Genomic DNA, 19,484 nt, shown 5'->3' with positions numbered 1-19,484 from the left:
CCTGTATCTTTCTTTTTACGTAAGTATACTGTATTTTCTTGTAGAATTTTCAAGGTTCATGACGGTCTGTTTGTATTAACCCGCTAAATGATGTTGTTAATAAAGCGTAACCGTCATTGACGAATTATTAACTAGTAATGTACTATTTTATTACATACTCAAAAGTTACTATAACCGAAATGTTTGCTAATTAATTTCTATTCAAATAATATAGTTTAGCATGTATGTAATAATAAAACTTGAGTGTAAACTTTCAAATTTAACCCCCTATGCAGGTGTTACTTTGCGACTTCGCAATTTAGTCGTATTATACGTCATTTTATTGCATTTGGCAAGAGTTCGTCTGAAATTCGCATTTATCCTCAAGAAAATCAAATTTCTCTATTTAAATATATACATAACAAAATAAGTTTCACAGAACATTGCAATTAATGCTTAGTCGAGAAGTTGAAACTTTTGAGGTTATTTTACACGGTGTTTTGATGGTGAGTGCCAATAAATAATTTTACGTGTAATTCATATGCGTCATAGATTTTTTTTTTTTTCATTTATTGTGACTTTGGCGAAAGCCATCAGCCAACGCCATAGATTGCTTCATCAGTCATTATTTAAATTTTATTTTTATTTTTATTTTTTATTTTGATGATAATGGAATGTTAAACCCGCCTGCGCTAACGGTATGTACTGGCGATACACCAGTGAAGGATGATAGGTGAGGATGAAAAGGCAGGTTATTATTTGGATCTACCTACGTGTTGATAAAATCAGTAAAATTCCAATAAATTCACTTATCAATACAACTAACGCTACATACCTTATAGGTAGGTATTAATATTTGCTTACGTTATTTTTGCTTTTTTTTTTTTTATCTATTATGTTTTTTATCATACTTTGCACAATTGGTAAATAATCTTGGCATGTTTCATTTGACGATATAGTTTTTATTAATATTGTAAATGTTAAAATGACTTTGTTTCATTTGTTACGTTATATTTCCTTAATGGCTTAACCGATCAAATTCTTTTTTGTAGTTCTGTCAATTAGGAATCTATTATACAAGTTGTGCACGACACACCTTTTTAGTTTCTTTTTTTAATTTTATTAAAAAGATGTTTTGTTTATAATTTGAAGTCTGTGTCAGTTTTGTTTTTGTTTTGTTCGCTTTTTGCTCCATTGGTTTGCTTTGTATATTTTTTATATAATTATATTATCTTTCTAAAACACCATGTTTCCATACCAGCATACAGTCCTTTCGCCCACACAAGTACTATGTAATTAATACTTTTTTCACTATTTCAATTTTATATTAATACCCGCCCACTATGTACTTTTTATTATAACACAATGTGATTTGTTAATCATTGTCGGGAGTCCACGATACAGGTTAAAAGTAACCAGCAAGTGTGTATGAAAAGATTGATGAATGTGGAAGAAGCGAAAGAGGTTTGTTTGAATCAAAGCATCTGGCGTTCCATTGTTTCTGCCTACCCTAATGGGAGACAGGCGTGAGAGATATGTATGTATGTATTGGTTTAGTCACTAAAGTCTTGGTTAAGGTACAAAGTAACAAATAAAATTTATTTTATAATATTATACACATTTATAATATTCATCATCATCATCATTATCATATCATCTAAACATGTTCCTTTATTTTTTTTATTTTTTTATACAACTTAGAATAGCAAACAAGCTGACGGCCCACCTGATGGAAAGTGGTAACCGTCACCTATAGACATGAGCAGTGCCATGAATATAAAAGAGTATAATGTTTCGCCCGTGATACCTCACATGCGTTACCATTCCTGAGGACTCAGGTGTTATTCCTCTGTACCCTGTAAATTCACTGAATTATTTTCACATACTTCTCAAGGGCAGGGGTAACAATGCTTAATACAAGTACAACATATGGTTCAGGGCCCATCATTCAATGTTATAATAATAAATTACTTTCTGAGATATTAAGTACAATGTACCATACTATATCAGCCATTAAATGTCCACTGCTGGACATAGGCCTCCCTCTATTTGGGAGTTTTGACAATAGTTAGCACCCTTGGCGTGACAGGTTTTTTTTTATTATAGGTGATAATGAAATAGTAACCCCACCCGCGCTATCGGTATACACCGGCGGGGCACCAGTGACGGATGAAGGATGAAGCCGGTCAGTTAGCCCATCGTGACGGATGAAATGCAGGTCATAGTTAGCCCATCGTCCCTTCCCCTGGCGTGACAGATTGGCAACCACAGTTAGATTCAACAAGAACGCCTGTTTATTCTATGCTGATGGTTTCTTGAGTATCGACCTATATTTATTACCAAATTCTATATGCTGGGGGAAGAAGGGATTGTTGGTAGTGAGGATTAGTAGCTCATTGCTAACAATGTACCTTGTCAGATCGACCTTCTCGTAGTTCCTCCTAGAAACTATCGTGATTGATTTTTTATTATTCGTCGCGCATATTGACCTGCTTCATCATCACCTATCATCCTTCACTGGTGTACCGCTAGTGTATACCGATAACACAGGAGGGTTTACCGTTCCATTATCATCCATTAAAAATAAAGATTCTATACGCCTGCTACTGCGCACGCGTGGCTTTCAGAATTAAAAAATCACTGTGTATGATTAGCATAGGCGGATGCATCATTCCATCTTCATCCATTGACAATGCCTTACATGTACACATTGCTTATTGTGATGTTAAAGGAAAAAATACCAGAAGGAGACTTTGTACAAAAGTCGTTTGCTTGGCCACCTCTGTCCCATTTGTTTCTACCGTGAAGCAGTTGCTTGCATGGCTGTGTTTCAGTTTGAAGGGTGAAATATGGCAGTGAATTTACAGGTTATAGAGAAATAACACCTGAATCCTCAGGAATGGCAACGCATGGGGAGGTATCATGGGCGAAACAGTATACTCTGTTATGTCCATACTGCTCATGTGTATAGGCGACGATTACCACTTTCCATCAGGTGGGCCGTCAGCTTGTTTGCTATTCTAAGTTGCATATATAAATGTTATAAGGAAAACATTGAATATTGTGTTACTGGGTTTTAGCTACCGGAAATTGATCGCTGCAAAACTGGTACAGTCACTCTGGATCCAAAACAATTGTGGATTGATGCTGAGCACTAGACGGTTTACTGAAGAAAAAAATATTACAAGAATAGTAGTTTAAACAGTACGTTAAATAACTCTTGTACTATTTGAAATAAAGAAGTTTCAGACTTAGTAGAGAGAGAAGTATAAAATAAAAAAGCAATTCTAAGACTTGTAGTTGCAGAATAGTTGTAAGAGCTAATAGAAATAAAGAGTCTTTGCAATTCAGCATTGAAGCAATTACTCGACTCGAGTAGTTTCAATTTCAGCAGACCTTGGAAGTTCGCATCACAGAGGACAGGGCAGGAAATTTTATATAATCTGTTGGTTATCCACTAAACTCTTTTTTCATCTCCTAACATACTCATATAATTATCGTGATCAGAATGTCCGATCTAAAATTGATACCAGTGGAAATGCTGCAAATAGTGCCCTATTACAACGGGGACAGGAGACTCCTGAGTTTCTTCCTGCGGAAATGCGAGTACGTATACGAGAGATACAAGGGCGATGATGATCAGAACGAATACGTGATGCATGCGATCACGAGCCGCCTCACAGAGAACGCGGCGGCGATAGTTAGTGACCGAGACGATCTAAGTACGATGGAGAAGTTGAAGCAGTTCCTGATACTCCATTTCGGCGACTACCGCAACGAGGACTTCACAGCTGCTGAGCTGGAACACCTGAGGATTAACACTGGCGAGTCGTACTCGGACTTCTGCAACCGTATCCGTTCAGCCTTGTACGTACTGTTGTCCAAAGTGAATTTGATAGAAGACGAGAAAATGAGACAGTGCAAGATTGATATCTACAAGAAAATGGCAATAAATGTTTTCCTATACAATCTACCGATGGATATTGTTAGGATCGTGAGGCTTCGAGGACCAGGGACCATCGAAGAGGCATTAGGAATAGTACTGGAAGAGACGAACTTCTACAACCACTATAATATGTACAAGAGTGCTCCAATCAAATATGGGATAAACGCAAGCAGTAACCCCTATTCAAGCCATGGATTTAAACAACCCCCCTCCCAGGGTTTCACCTTCGGTGCTCCTCAAAGTACGCAGGGATCGGTAGGTTTCGGTGCTGCCCAGGGTAATGTGAATTCGTTGTTTGGAAATTCGCAACCCCAGAGTGGTGCCCTCTTTGGGACTGCGAAAGCTGGACCTTCAATGCCATTGGCCTCTCAGCAACCGGGACCAGAGAAATTGGAAACCATCCAACCTACCAATTTTTCGATTAACAAATAAGTTTTTAAGTGAATAATCAGAAATCGCTTAGAATTTTTAACTATAGTAGAATCTAGATTATCCGGACTTATTGTTCACGGGTTTAATTACCGATTTTGAAATGGTATTATTTATTATGTGTGTATATATATATATATGGTACAGATCATTCTTTTTTAATTTTCTATTTTCTAGTATAAAAATTTTAGTATTAATACTAGTTTTATATATATATATATATATATATATATATATATATATATATATATATCTATAATTTTTTATAATATTATATAGTATTATCTAAAAGACATGATGTAAAAGCCTTTACATAATTAAAATATAATTATTATATAATTAAACTTTGAAATCGATTCGAATCTAGGAATTATCCGAATTTTCGATTATACGGAGTACGAATAATCGAGATTTTACTGTATTTTCTTTTTTATCAGTCTATATTTCATATCTTTAATGTTTCTTTTGTGTGTAACATGTTTGTGTAATATTATTAAATGTTATTAATTAATTAGTATGTTATATATATAAAAAAAAAAAAAACATTTTTTATGCAACTTAGAATGGCAAGCAAACTGACGGCCCACCTGATGGAGAGTCGTAACCGTCGCAACAGTACACTCTGTTATGTCCACGGTACTGCTCATGTCTATGGGTGACGGTTACCACTTTCCATCAGGTGGGCCGTCAGCTTATTTGCCATTCTAAGTTATATAAAAAAAAAGCCCTTGTCGTCGTCATCATTATTCTGCTGAGATCGTGTCGATGAATCAAGTCATATATTTTTTATGATTCCCGTGTGGTCCCGGCATAAAATAGGCCATCCCCTTCCTTTCCCGTGTGTGTCGTAACGACTAAGGGAGGGCGAGGGATGGGCAGCAGCGTCCCTCTTAAAACATCTCCAAACCCTAACTGCGGTTGCCGATCCGCCTACCACAGTCACAGTGAGTGATTATCATTACATAGTATAAAACAAAGTCGCTGTCGCTGTCTGTCCGTCCCTATGTATGCTTAAATCTTTAAAACTACGCAATGGATTTTGAAGCGGTTATTTTTAATAGATAAAGTGATTCAAGAGGAAGGTTTATATGTATAATACATGCATAATATTGTAGAGGAACATTGATAAATTTACAGGTTCCTAATGTGACGTCGTAAATAAATTTTTTTTTTGCGTTTACATTACAAGCGCTGGCTGAACCCCACGAGATAAATCAAAATAATGTACCACAGTATTGTACACCTTAAAAAGGTCAAGAAAAAAGTCCGCGATGGTATATGTCTATCTCTTAAGGAAAACGCACAATAACCATTTTTTTATTCTTTACATTTTACGGGTAAAAATGGCTTATTTACGAAGTGATTTTAAGCAATACAACATAAATTTTTTTATATTATATATTAAGTAGGTATATTTATTGTCAGCATTGCACCCGTGCGAAGCCGGGGCGGGTCGCTAGTTTCTTATAATTGTTTATATTTATAATAAGTTTACTATTGTAATATTTTGGAGGAAACAATAAAGAGTGTCTATCTATCTATCCATTTTATTTACGTAACTATGTTTTTGCCCGCTATTTCTTACATTTAGATTTCAGAAGTAGAATAAATGGTGAAGTAAATCACTCCTAAATGTCGAATCAAGACAAATTATACACCAGTTTAAAGTTGATGCAATAATTTTTGCGTGATATTGTAACAAACATACGGCCAGACAGACAAAATTTCTAAAATTATTGTTTTGAAAAATCGAAAAGGGAATGTTGCCTTGATTTAGCCATTTGGAGAGGATTGATAAAAGAAGGATTACGTGAGAGTATTTGTTCAAAATTAACCTTTTTACATACAATGACATTTGTAGTTTTTTATAGAAAAGAAAATTTATAAACAATTGAAATAGAAACAAAAATATATATACAATACATCAAGTCAACAGACGGCATCTTTACTTACAAATAATATATACATACAAGAACCAACATATTTGTACAAACAGTATTTATCGAGCAAACATGAATGGAGATGTCGTTAGGGGCCGCCCTAGACGGACGTATGTCGACCAAACAGGTCGACGTATTAAAAGTACCTGTAACTGGCGAGTGTGTATGAAAAGATTGATGAATGTGGATGAAGCGAAAGGGGTTTGTTTCAATCGGGAGTATTTGGCGTTCTATTTTTTTTTTAATGGGTAATAATGGAATGGTAACCCCGCCCGCGCTATCGGTATACACCGGCGGTGCACCAGTGAGGGATGATAGGTGAGGATGATAAAGCAGGTCAGTTAGCCCACCGTGACGAATTGAACGATAAATTAGTCACGATGGTTTCTATGGGAAACCACGTGGAGGTCAACCTGATACCCTATCAACGTTCCCTTATTGAAAGCACTGCGGTGTAACCTCCCAATTACTAAGAATCTCTTCCCCCCTCCCCATAGATTGCCATAAAGATCAGTCCTGACCCACCTGCATCTACTGACTCCCTGCAATGTACCTGAGGTCGTCACTCTCATCTAGTGAGGGTCGTACTATACTGCGTTTGATCATACTGCGATCACCACTCAAGAACTCTTCTTTCCCATCGGTTGTCGGTTCCTCGAGCTATATGACCAGCTTATTCCCACTTCAGCTTGCTTGTCCCTAATATAGATATCGTCTAATAACAATTTTACTGGGGGGGAAAGGGATTGTTAGTAATGGAGACTGAGAATCCCATTGCTAGCAATATACCCAACCAGGTCGACCTCCTGGCGGTTCCCCCTGGAAACTATCATGGTTAATTCCTAATGAATTCATCATGATGGGCTAACTGGCCTGTTTTCATTCTCATCAATCACCCTTCACTGGTGCTCCGCCAGCGTATCCCGTTAGCGCAGGCGGGGTTATCATACCATTTTCAGCCATAAAAAAAATAACAATTTTACTATATCTATCACTAAAACGTTCGCCGTATGGTCCCAGCATAGAATAGGCCATCTCTTCCTTTCCCGTGGGTGTCGTAAGAGGTGACTGTGGTAGGGCAAGTGATGGACAGCAGCGTCCCTCCTAAAATATCTGTAAAAGCCTAACTGCGGTCGCCAATCCGCCTGCCAAGCGTAAATTAAAAATGAAAAAGTAAGACATGCATCACAGCTGAACTCTTAAACATATTTTTTTGTACCTGTTAACCGTCCACCACTGGATATAGCCTCCGCCGTAAGGCTGGTAAATTTCGTAGGAATCTTTTTTTTTTTATACAACTTAGAATGGCAAACAAGCTGACGGCCACCTGTTGGAAAGTGGTAACCGTCGCCTATAGACATGAGCAAGTACCATGGACATAACAGAGTGTACTGTTTCGTCCATGATACCCCCCATGCGTTGCCATTCCTGAGGACTCAGGTGTTATTCCTCTGTACCCAGTAAATTCACGCCATATCCCACCCTTCCAACCGAAACACAGCCATGCAAACACAACTGCTTCACGGTTGAAACACGAATGGGACCACTGTCCCATTCGTGTTTCAAGTCGATTGCTTGGGTACCACTGTACCCAAGCAATCGACTTTTGTACAGTCTCCCTCTCACAGTCTGACTTCTGTTTACATTACAGTCGTGAACATGTCCGGACGCGCGTGACCAGGTCGCAGTACTCGTGTGGTAGTCAACGCGTCGCCATCACCGCACCACCAGTATGTTCCAGAAACCGGCCTTCGGGAGCAACACCTCCGGCTTTGGTTAGTGTTATTATGTACTTTTCAACCGACTTCAAAAGAAGAGGGTTCGGTTGTATTTTTTTTATCATGTTTGTTACCTCATAACTCTGTCAGTTGTAAATCGATTTTGTTTTTATGTGTGATAATGATATGGTAACCCCGCCTGCGCTAACGGGATACGCTGGCGGAGCACCAGTGAAGGGTGATAGATGAGAATGAAAACAGGCTAGTTAGCCCATCATGATGAATTCATCAGGAATTAACCATGATAGTTTCCAGGGGGAACCGCGAGGAGGTCGACGTGGTTGGGTATATTGCTAGCAATGGGATTCTCAGTCTCCATTACTAACAATCCCTTTCCCCCCGTTGTAAATCGATTTGGAAGATTATTTTCTTTTTATCAAAATATCCTTTTAGTTATTTTTTTTTTAATACCACAAAAGTGGCAAACAAGTATATAGCCTGTGTGATGGTAAACCGTACACCATCGTACGTCTCGCCATAAACTAAGGTTTCATCCCAACCATCTGGACGAGTGGCGGTCTTCCACCGTGCGTTTTTCAAGGCACTTTCTTCCACACACAACCACTCTTTGGAATCAACTTCCAGCGGCAGTATTTCCGAACCGATACGACAACGTAACCTTCAAGAAAAGAGTATATTCCTTTTTAAAAGGCCGACAGCACACCTGCAATGCCGCTGGTGTTGTGGATGATCATGGGCGGCGGTAGTCACTTACCATCATGACTGTCCCCTGTGCTTTGCCTTTGCCCCCTGTGTTGTAAAAAAAACGGTCACTGTAGCCTATGGATGCCTGTAACACTAGTGGTGTCACGTGCACGTTGCCGGCCCTGAAGAAACCTTAATATATATCCATTTTGAAGAACCCCATACTGTAGTCTCTAGAGAAAAAGAAAAAATATATATATATATATATATATATATATATATATATATATATATATATATATATATATATATATATATATATATATATATATATATATGTATGTATGTATTTATAAACGTGGAAGAGATCTCTGTCAGAGCTTATCTCTGACAGAGATCTCTTCCAGTCAACCCGATACAGTTAGAAAGCATGTCGTTTTTTTATTATTATCCGCAACGGGAAAGTTTTTTTTTTTTTATTTATGTTTACGTTTTTATTAAGTTCTGTTAAAATAGAGTATTAATAAACCTATTCGACAATTTGTCAGGGTCGTTCAATGCGGGCGCGAGCACGTCGTCGTTCGGCGGGTTCAAGCCGGCGGCCGGTAGCGGCGCATTCGGCGCGCCGCCGGCCTTCGGCGCCGCCGCCACCGCGCAGCCCGCCGCCACCGGAGGTAGGCTTTACCGCCAGTATTTTTAACCAAATCCAAAAAAAAGAAGGATCTCATTTTAATTCTAGATTTTTCTTATACCACTGGACAATTTAAGTTGAGCTACTCACCATTAGGCGGTAGCTTTTTTTTTTATGCAACTTAAAATGGCAAACAAGCTGACGGCCCACCTGATGGAAAGTGGTAACCGTCGCCTATAGACATGAGCAGTACCATGGACATAACAGAGTATACTGTTTCGCCCATGATACCTCCCCATGCGTTGCCATTCCTGAGCACTCAGGTGTGGCCTTTTGTATTTTTTTTTTGGATGATAATGGAACGGTAACCCCGCCTGCGCTATCGGTATACGCTGGCGGGGCACCAGTGAGGCATGATAGATGATGATGATAGCAGGTCAGTTAGCCCATCGTAACAAATCCCTCTAGAATTAACCACGATGGTTTCCAGGGGAGACCTCGCGGAGGTCAACCTGATAGAGACAGATTCGGACAATCCCTTTCCTGCTGGCCTTTTGTATTATTATTATTATTATACCAGATATGTGCAAGAACCTATATTAAAAAGATTGGCTATGTAAGCCACATTCGAGCCCACCAATGCTAGCAACAGTCTTCCATGCAGACAATAACAGTGGAGTGAAAACAGTTCTTCATCGTGATGATAGAATCATAATTAAAATATATTTTCCTCAAACATGCTTGGAAATGTGAGCATTATTTTGACAATCTTCTTCGAGATAAATCAAAATTGCCGTACTGGCCAGATACATGCGGCCAGCGGCCGGCAAAAGTTGTATGAAAATCCATATCTGTCGTGTTTTGCCGTTAGATAAATTACTATGTAAACTCATATCTGTCCTGTAATTTAAAAATGGAATGACCTATTACTTCGAAATATGGCTACCGAGGAGGTAAAAATTATTATTGTTTGTTATTCGTCATTGAACTTAAAAAGTAAAATTGTGTTTTTGATTTCCGCACATTGTTTGAGGAAATGGACTCACGTATGTATGTTTCGGCTACGCCTCGGCCCACATTTGCACGTTCGTCCATCAATGCCTCAGTTGCTGGCCGCTACAGTAATGTACTATTTTATGCAACTTAGAATGTTTCCTCTCTGCCAGGATTATTCGGCGCTTCGAACACATCGACGAGCCTGTTCGGCAGCTCGAACACGGCGACCACGGCGCCAGCGTTCGGCGCGTCCACCAGCGGATTCGGCTTCGGCAGCAACACGACCGCGGGCGGACTGTTCGGTAGCAGCAATACGTCCACTGGGCTGTTTGGTGCTGCTCAGAACACGTCCGCGTTCGGCGCCAAGCCGGCTGGTGAGTTGCAATTAGGCATAGAAATTATTATAGTATAGTGTATAATATAGTATACTAGCGACCCGCCCCGGCTTCGCACGGGTGCACGTTCCATCCATTAGAAACTTTTAAAATTATCGTAAGAACGAGAAAAGCCGTCATAGCGTGCTATCTCCGCTGAAACGCTTGTCTACTGTGTACGGTGTTGAATTTTTTTTTTATACCTCTGAGATGGCAAACAAGCATACGGCCCACGTGATGGTAAGCGGTTACCGTAGCCTGTGAACGTCTGCAATACCAGAGGCATTACGCGCGCGTTGCCGACCCTGCAGAAACCTCTTTACCCCCCATTCGAAGAACCCCATGCTGTAGTCTCTTGGGAAAACCTCGGCAGGGAGCTCATTCCATAACATATGCTGCGTTTCGTAAAAATAAAATAATTATAATTAATATAAAATGCGTGTGCACTCTTTAATCCTTGCGTGCATAATGATTACGCAATAATAAATCGAATCAATGCAGAAACAATACAGGTCGCAACTTGTCGACAAGGAGTCGCGAAACATCCCTGTAAAGAGCTGTTTCGCCGCGTTCCACGGTGAATGCGGCGGAACAGCGCTGAACGCGGCGGAACAGCGCTGAACGCTCTCTATAGCATTCGCATGATAAATACACATTTATCCTCATTTCATACTGGATTGCCGCGAAAGCAGAATAGACGCGGAAAGTTGAATGGATGGGTACACGTCTCTATACAAAATCGTTGTTTTCTATGTACAAAAGCTGAATAGAGCAGAACAAGTGTGAGTAGTCCCTTAGTGTGATTTATAGCAGATTGTATGATATGTGTGACGTAACATTATGTAAATCCTTCAGGCGGTTTCGGCTTCGGGAGTACGCCGACGACGGGCACCACCGGCGGCGGCCTGTTCGGCTCCACCGCCAGCACCACCACGGGGCTGTTCGGGCAGCAGAACACCACCCTCGGCGGCGGTGGACTCTTCAGCAACAATACGGGTGAGCGCGGGAAAAAATTACAAAATTCACCTCGGTAGCATTCGTATCAAGTACATGTGTGGGGTGCAAATAAAGCATATTTTCCCTTTTCTCTCCTCCTCCCCCTGTCTCTTGCCCTCTTCCATCTTTCTCATCTCTCTCCCCCCGTCTCTCTCGTCTTTCTCACCATTGTCTCTTTCTCCCCGTCTCTTCGCCGTATCTGTCTGTCTTACTCTCTCCCTTTCCCACTCTCTCCATCTAGGCTATATTAATGTCTATTGATGCATAAGTACTCTTAAAAAAGGAACTAGATGTGACTATATTTAAATAAATTATACAAGTTGACGAGAATTGTCCATTTTTTATAATTTACGCTCAGGACTGGCATAAGCGTATCCAGGCAAGTGTTTAATGATCTTCCCTGATAAATTAGATCAACACGTCCAGGGGGTGGGGGGACTTGTGACTACATTATTAGCAGTATACTTTATTAGGTCTATCTTCTACGTGGTTCCCCCTGGAAACCATCATGATTAATTATCCTTGAATTCATCACGATGGGCTAACTGACCTTATCCATTCTCACTTATCATCCCTCACCGGTGCCCTGCCACCGTATACCGATAGCGCAGGCTGGGTAACCATTACATTATAATTTTCATTTATAAATTCAATTTATTCATTAATAAAAAAAGGAGATTTTTAGCTTTGATTCCCTTCAGTGCTATTCTAGGACCTAACAAATGTGTCACCCAATATACAGGTGCGTTCGGGCAGCAGGCGGCGGCCGCGGGCACCGCCCACGTGAAGTACAACCCGGTGGTGGGCACCGACGTCGTGGTCAAGTCCGGCACCTCGCAGAGCATCCTCATCAAACACCACTGCATCACCTGCATGAAGGTACGCGCTCCACTACTGCTGGCTTAAAAGTGGCGCCCTCTGATGGATGGAATGGATGACATCTATTGATGTTATTAAGATTTTTACTATTTATTTTTCTCAAACACCTCCCATGTACAAACATTGTCTAGTTACAAATTTGTTATATTAGTAACATCCTGTAGATAGATAAATATATAATTTATTTGAATCACAAATAACAGTAGACATAGATAGATATATAGTAATTCCCCCTATAACACGGTAGATTCGTTCCGCTTTATAGGAAAATGCGTTGTAGAAGTGTTCTCGTATAACGCGCTTGTACGACCCCATATAACGCGCTTGTACAACCCCGTATAACGCGTTTGTACAACATCGTATAATAAACTTGTACGACCCCGTATAACGCGCTTGTACGACCCCGTATAATATACTAGTACGACCCTGTATAACGCGCTTGTACAACTCCGTATAACGTGCTTGTACGACCCCATATAATGTATAAATGGTTCACGTTTAACTCTTCTCGTTAAAGGGGGTTTAAATCGAATAATAAAAAAAAAATATGTTATGAACGCAATATGTATGTGTTTTATTAAATTCAAACTAAGAACATTTTAAATTAAAAAAATTATGCATATGTAGCTAAAAAACAATCTATTTGAAATAAATTAACAATTTTATTAGCTACATGTTTATACGCGTATATTCTCTTATTTATACTATGGTTTGAAGAATGGGATATGGCGTAAATTTACTGGGTACAGAGGAATAACACCTGAGTCCTCAGAAATGGCAACGCATGGGGGGTATCATGGGCGAAACAGTATACTCTGTTATGTCCATGGTACTGCTCATGTCTATAGGCGACGGTTACCACTTTCCATCAGGTGGGCCGTCAGCTTGTTTGCCAAGTAAGTTCTAAGTTGTATAAAAAAAAAACTATAGTCCATGATACTGATCATGGATAATCGAATAATCGGATAATGAACGTTCGAATAATCGAGACTCTAATATGTATGTGTAATAAAAATCGAATTAATTCTTTCTCCCACCAGGAATATGAGAACAAATCATTGGAGGAGCTTCGCCTAGAGGACTACACGGCCGGGCGGAAGGGTGCCTCCGGCGGGGTGTTCGGCGGCTTCCAAAATACCATGGAGAACAAATCTCTGTTCGGCGCTAACAGTGTGTATATTTTTGTATTGTATTGTAACATTTATTGTACACAATTTACATTGGGCACATTAAAAGATTTTTTTTTTTTATACCACTGAGGTGCCAATCAAGCATACGGCCCACTTGATGGTAAGTGGTTACTGTAGTCTATGAACACCTGCAATACTATGGGCATTACGCGCGCGTTGCCGACCCTGAAGAAACCTCTTTACCCCCCCTTTTGAAGAACCCCAATCGCTGTAATCTCATGGGAAAACCTCGGCAAGGCAATTAAATATACAACGGTGGTTTATTTATTTGCTTTCCAGCTGTAACTTTTAATTTAGCCATTTTTAACCGACTTCAAAAAAGGGAGGAGGTTTTAATTTTGTTTGTATTTTTTTTTTTTTGTAAATGTTTATTATCTCATAACTCCGTCAGTTGTAAGCCTTGAATTTTTTTTTATCTAAAAATATACTTTCAGATGGATCTTATAGAAATTTTATCAAAATTAGTTTAATAAATTAGTTTTTACATCAAAGTAAATGGTTTTATCACAATTATGGTCAGTTTTCTGTGGGACGCAATCTATAATTTTGTTTTACATGCTGTACAGTGACTGGGCCCATAACGTGAGCTTTTGTTTGGTGTTTCTTTTTTAATGAATGATAATTAAATAGTAGCCTCGCCTGCGCTAACGGTATACACTGGCAACAGGAAAACATGATAGGTGAGAATGGAAAGATAGCTCAGTTAGTCTGTCGTGATGAATACACCTGGAATTCAGCACGATGCATTCCAAGGGATACCTCGTAGAGATGGACTTGACAGGATATATTGCTAGCAATGGGATTGGTAGTTTACATTATTAGAAATCTCTCCCCCCGTTTTTGTGGTATTGTCTATGGTCAATTGAATAATGTATGGTGGTGTGTACAGCGTCGTTCGGCCAGCCGGCGACCACGAGCGCGCCGAGCGTGTTCGGCGGCGGCGGCATCGTGTCCAACGGCGGCTTCGGGCAGACCAGTGAGTTACACTCTTAACAATAAACAACTTGTTGATATTATTAAAAAAAAAAAATTATACAACTTAGAATGGCAAACAAGCTGACGGCCCACCTAATGGTAAGTGGTAACCGTCGCCTACAGACATGAGCAGTACCATGGACATAACAGAGTGTACTGTTTAGTATTTTTTGTAGTTATCGATATTTCCTTCAATATTGTAGAACATACTTTTGTTCTATCACCAATAGTTTCCGCAGCGCGCGCGACCAAAGATATTTTATAGCGTTTTTTGTACACCTTGAGTTACGTTACTAAAGTTTTAGTAAGGATCCATAATGTTTTCTAGCAATAAATATAGCCTATGTTATACAGGGTGAATGTAGCTTTGTAATGGTGAAAGAATTTTTGAAATCGGCAAAGTAGTTTTTGAATTTATTCATTACAAACATACATACTTACACATAAAAATATAAATCTTTCCTTTTTATAATATTACTGTAGACAAACAAAAAAAGAAGATATTTAATTTTTTTTTGTTTGTTTTTGATTTTATTTTATGATTTAATTTTGTAAAACGCTGCTGTTATCCCAAATAAAGTAAATAAATAACTAAAACCTTTACTTATCACTATGCTGACGTATTATGTATATGTGTATGTATATTTATTTATGTTTATATGTGTATATATATATGTATATGTATGTATGTGTAAGTATATGTGTATGTTTACAGGGATTATGTATGTTATGCAATTTATAATGTGTACTTTGTATTATTCTTTGTGTATACATATCTTATGTGTTTATACAATGTACGCAGATCGTATGACTGCCTATTTTTATTTTTAAAAAAAACATACAATTCACATGAAAAGGTTTTGCTGGAAGAAATCTCTTATTAGAGATAAGCTCGCCTTTGTACGTTATGTTTATAATGAATTGTGCTTAACAGTTTGTTTTGTGTACAATAAATAATAAAGAAATAATAAAATTAATGTTATAATCCTCAGATACGTTCTCGTTCGGTAATACAGCAGCGAGCAACACGACATCCACCGGACTGTTCGGCGCGGCCAAGCCCGCATTCGGGACCACCGCCACCACCGGTATTCTTCTTCTTCTTTCTAAACGTATCCCAATTATTATTTGCGGTCGGCGTAATATGTTTTTTAACCATATTACAAAAAGATTTGGCTTATAGTTTTACGACCGGCCGCTTGCCTGACGTCCACCCTCTTTTCACCACTATTAGGTTATTTATTTAATAATTTACAGGAAAACCAAGGTTTTTTCTTTATATATATATTTTTTTTTGGAGGATAGTGGAATGGTAACCCCGCCTGCGTTTAATGGTTACGCTGGCGGGGCACCAGTGAGGGATGATAGGTGAGGATGAAAAAGCAAGTCAGTTTAGCCCATCGTGATGAATACATCTGGATTTCAGCACGATGGTTTCCAGGGGGGACTACGTGGAGGTCGACCTGATAAGGTGTATTGCTGGCAATGGGTCAGTTAGATTCCATTACTAACAATTCCTTTCCCCTAATAATATTAGGTTTAGTGTGGTCTAATTGTACCCCAATGTCTATAGAATAAGATTCGCTTAATTTTCTACTAGATTGTGGTTTGTCATTTCAGGTACGGGATTGTTCGGTGCGACCACCACCCAGGCGCCCTCTTTCGGCACTAATACGTCGACATTCGGCTTCGGCTCCAACACACAGAATCAGGTGAGTCAAGTTGCGTGCGGGGTAGGCAGTGGGAAACCAGTGCAAAATACCTCTGGTATTTAGCACTGGTATATTTCTTGCTTCATTCACTTTCATAATTTATTTATTGGATGTCGTTGAAGGTCAAGATGGTGAGCTTAGATTATATTGATAGAGTCTCGAGCCTCAAAAACGGGTCAACTTTTTGTCAGCTAATTGTCAAATTAGCTGTCTTTTTTTTTTACAACTTAGAATGGCAAACAAGCTGACGGCCCACCTGATGGAAAGTGGTAACCGTCGCCTATAGACATGAGCAGTACCATTGACATAACAGAGTATACTGTTTCTCCCATGATACCCCCCATGCGTTGCCATTCCTGAGGACTCAAGTGTTATTCCTCTGTACCTTGTAAATTCACGCCATATCCCACCCTTCAAACCGAAACACAGCCATGCAAACACAACTGCTTCACGGTTGAAACACGAATGGGACAGAGGTACCCAAGTAAACGACTTTTGTGTAAATCAGTGTTCTATACACTTATGCACATAATGTATCTTGACGTATCTATATTTAATTATTTAATAAATAAAATTTGTTTCTACGCATTAAAAAGGTGCCAAATTTATAAGACAAAATAAATATAGAAGTTACTAGACGGAGACTTCGTACAAAAGTCGTTTGCTTGGGTACCTCTGTCCCATTCGTGTTTCTACCGTGAAGCAGTTGTGTTTGCATGGCTGTGTTTCGGTTTGAAGGGTGCGATATGGCAGTGAATTAACAGGGTACAGAGGAATAACACTTGAGTCCTCAAGAATGGCAACGCATGGGGGGTATCATGGGCGATACAGTATACTCTGATATGTCCATGGTACTGCTCATGTCTATAGGTGACGGTTACCACTTTCCGTCAGCTTGTTTGACATTATAACTTGTATAAAAAAAAAGTTATAAAGTAATCACTCATAACTATTTATCACGCAAAATTGTATGAAAAAGTTGATCCGCTTTTCTCGAAGCATTTGTATGGAGATACTATGTAATCTAAGATGGCGGGATATGGCAGTGAAATTACAGGGTATGGCGATTCAATAGCCCACACCATATCAGCCTTTAACTGTCCCCTGTTGAACATAGGCCTCCCCATAAGGGGGGGGGGGGCTTGCTAACAGTCGCCACGCTAGGTTGCCAGATTAGCAACCGCGGTTGGACTTCAGTGATTTACAAGGACCTGTGCTGTCCAAACCTCGACTATTAAATTCCCATAGTTGCCTCTTAAGACACCTACAAGAAAGGAAGCGGTGGCCTATTCTATGCCAGGACCTACAGGCCAGGTAACAGCCCATAGTCTTCAGGGATCAGGAATAACAATCAAGATGACGAGTAAATTGTTGGAAATTGGTACACGTTGTCTATTTTTTTTTTAATGGATGATAATAGAATGGTAACCCCACCCGCGCTATCGGTATACACCGGCGGGGCACCAGTGAGGCATGATAGGTGAGGATGAAGCAGGTCAGTTAGCCCATCGTGACGAATTCCACAAGAATTGTTCACTGGTGATCGATGAGAATGAAAACAGGCCAGTTAGCCCATCATGATAAATTCATCAGGAATTAGCCATGATAGTTTACAGGGGGAACCGCGAGGAGCTCAACCTGGTTGAGTATATTGCTAGCAATGGGATTCTCAGTCTCCATTACTAACAATCCCTTTCCCCCCAGCGTATACCGTTAGCATAGTCAAGTATATCGTTCCATCTTTATCCATTTAATAAAGTTCTCATTTGTCGTGGACAGTCGACGGGTATGTTCGGCGCGAAGCCAGCGACCTCTGGCTTCGGCGCGGCGGCAACCAACACCGGCTTCGGAGGCTTCGGCAGCACGGGCCTGTTCGGTGCCAAGCCGCAACAGTCCACCGCGCCCGCCTTCGGCTCCACCACACCGGGTGAGACTTTACTTGACTTTATTAGAAACATAACATAGTATTTTATATTAGAAAAGCTTGTATCATCATATCAGCTTTTAACTGTCCACTACTGAACATAAGCTTCTCCCCCTTGGGGGTTTTGCCAGTAGTTGCAACGCTTGGCAGGCGGATTGACAACCGCTGTTAGACTTAGGAGATGTTTTAAGAGAGTCGCTATTGCCCTTCTGCCACTCTCCCTTAGTCACCTATTACGACACCCTCGGGAAAGGAACGGGTGACTTATTGTATACAAGGATCAGATTAAGTTCGCCTTTTGGACTAATCATTTTTTGTAAGGTCAATAAAGAATAAATGAAGAAACGGGTTTATCGTTAATACACAAGAATTAAGCCAATTTCACATTAATACCTTTGGATGGTTCAGCCCTTATATCCATAATATGTAATGCTCGTTTCACACCAACAGCGTTCGGTGGTCTGTCGACCGGCTTCGGCACGACGACGTCGACGTCCGGCGGTCTGTTCTCGGGCGTGTCGTTCGGCAAGCCGGCCACCACGCAGCCCGCCTTCGGATTCAACGCGCAGCCGAACGCTCTCGGTGAGACAGGAAATAAAAGTTATTACACGGAGAAAGCAAAGGGCTCGAAAAACTTGGGGTAATGCAATTTTACTCGAAGGACCAAAAATGTCGGGGATATTCAATCCGGCTCGAGGGACCAAATTTTTAACGTTACTCTATCCGAATTGGAGGATCAAAAATATCTAGGTTTTTAAGTCCGGCTCTTAGGGCTACAAAATTTGGGCGTCACTTAATCCGGATCGAAGAAGCAGAAAGAATATTAGGCGTTACTATGATAAAGTTTCTGATACTTTTTCACGATACTTAAGAATGGCAAACATGTTGATGATTCACTTGATGAAGAGTTCCGAGAACATCACAGCAAACGCTGTGATGTTATTTATATATTACTTTTCCTAAGGATTTAGATGTGATGGCTCTGTACCTTGTCATTCTACTGGAGGGTGGAATATCCACCTTCCAAGCCGAAAGAGCCATCCAAACGCAGCTGTTTGACAGAAACACGAGTGGGACAGAGATACCAAAG

At 39.9% G+C, this 19,484-nt stretch overlaps 2 protein-coding genes across 2 annotated transcripts in view; both read left to right on the top strand.

Annotated features, from left to right (window-relative positions):
* Positions 1-183: 183 nt before the first annotated feature.
* LOC113516412 (nuclear pore complex protein Nup98-Nup96) overlaps positions 184-19,484 on the top strand; it is a 63,853-nt gene continuing 44,552 nt past the window's right edge. The window contains 13 exon segments of the mRNA XM_052892337.1: positions 184-485; positions 3,060-3,183; positions 7,946-8,069; positions 9,266-9,391; positions 10,515-10,718; positions 11,574-11,714; positions 12,457-12,593; positions 13,634-13,763; positions 14,673-14,759; positions 15,751-15,846; positions 16,379-16,470; positions 18,250-18,397; positions 18,845-18,976. Coding sequence (XP_052748297.1) covers positions 8,027-8,069; positions 9,266-9,391; positions 10,515-10,718; positions 11,574-11,714; positions 12,457-12,593; positions 13,634-13,763; positions 14,673-14,759; positions 15,751-15,846; positions 16,379-16,470; positions 18,250-18,397; positions 18,845-18,976 — 1,336 coding nt within the window. The 5' untranslated portion in view covers positions 184-485; positions 3,060-3,183; positions 7,946-8,026.
* On the top strand, positions 3,488-4,357 carry LOC113520986 (uncharacterized). Its single transcript, XM_052892356.1, has one exon. It carries the CDS (start codon positions 3,488-3,490, stop codon positions 4,355-4,357), a length of 870 nt encoding a protein of 289 aa, XP_052748316.1.

The sequence above is a fragment of the Galleria mellonella genome, unplaced genomic scaffold (genome assembly GCF_026898425.1).
Source record: "Galleria mellonella isolate WM207_F2 unplaced genomic scaffold, CSIRO_AGI_GalMel_v1 utg158, whole genome shotgun sequence".
NCBI classification, from domain to species: Eukaryota; Metazoa; Arthropoda; class Insecta; order Lepidoptera; family Pyralidae; genus Galleria; species Galleria mellonella.
This window is presented reverse-complemented; position numbering and strand designations above follow the sequence as displayed.

Bases quoted from the DNA above. Each gene is read 5' to 3' on its own strand.
- LOC113520986 (XM_052892356.1), top strand. From the start codon at position 3,488: ATGTCCGATCTAAAATTGATACCAGTGGAAATGCTGCAAATAGTGCCC.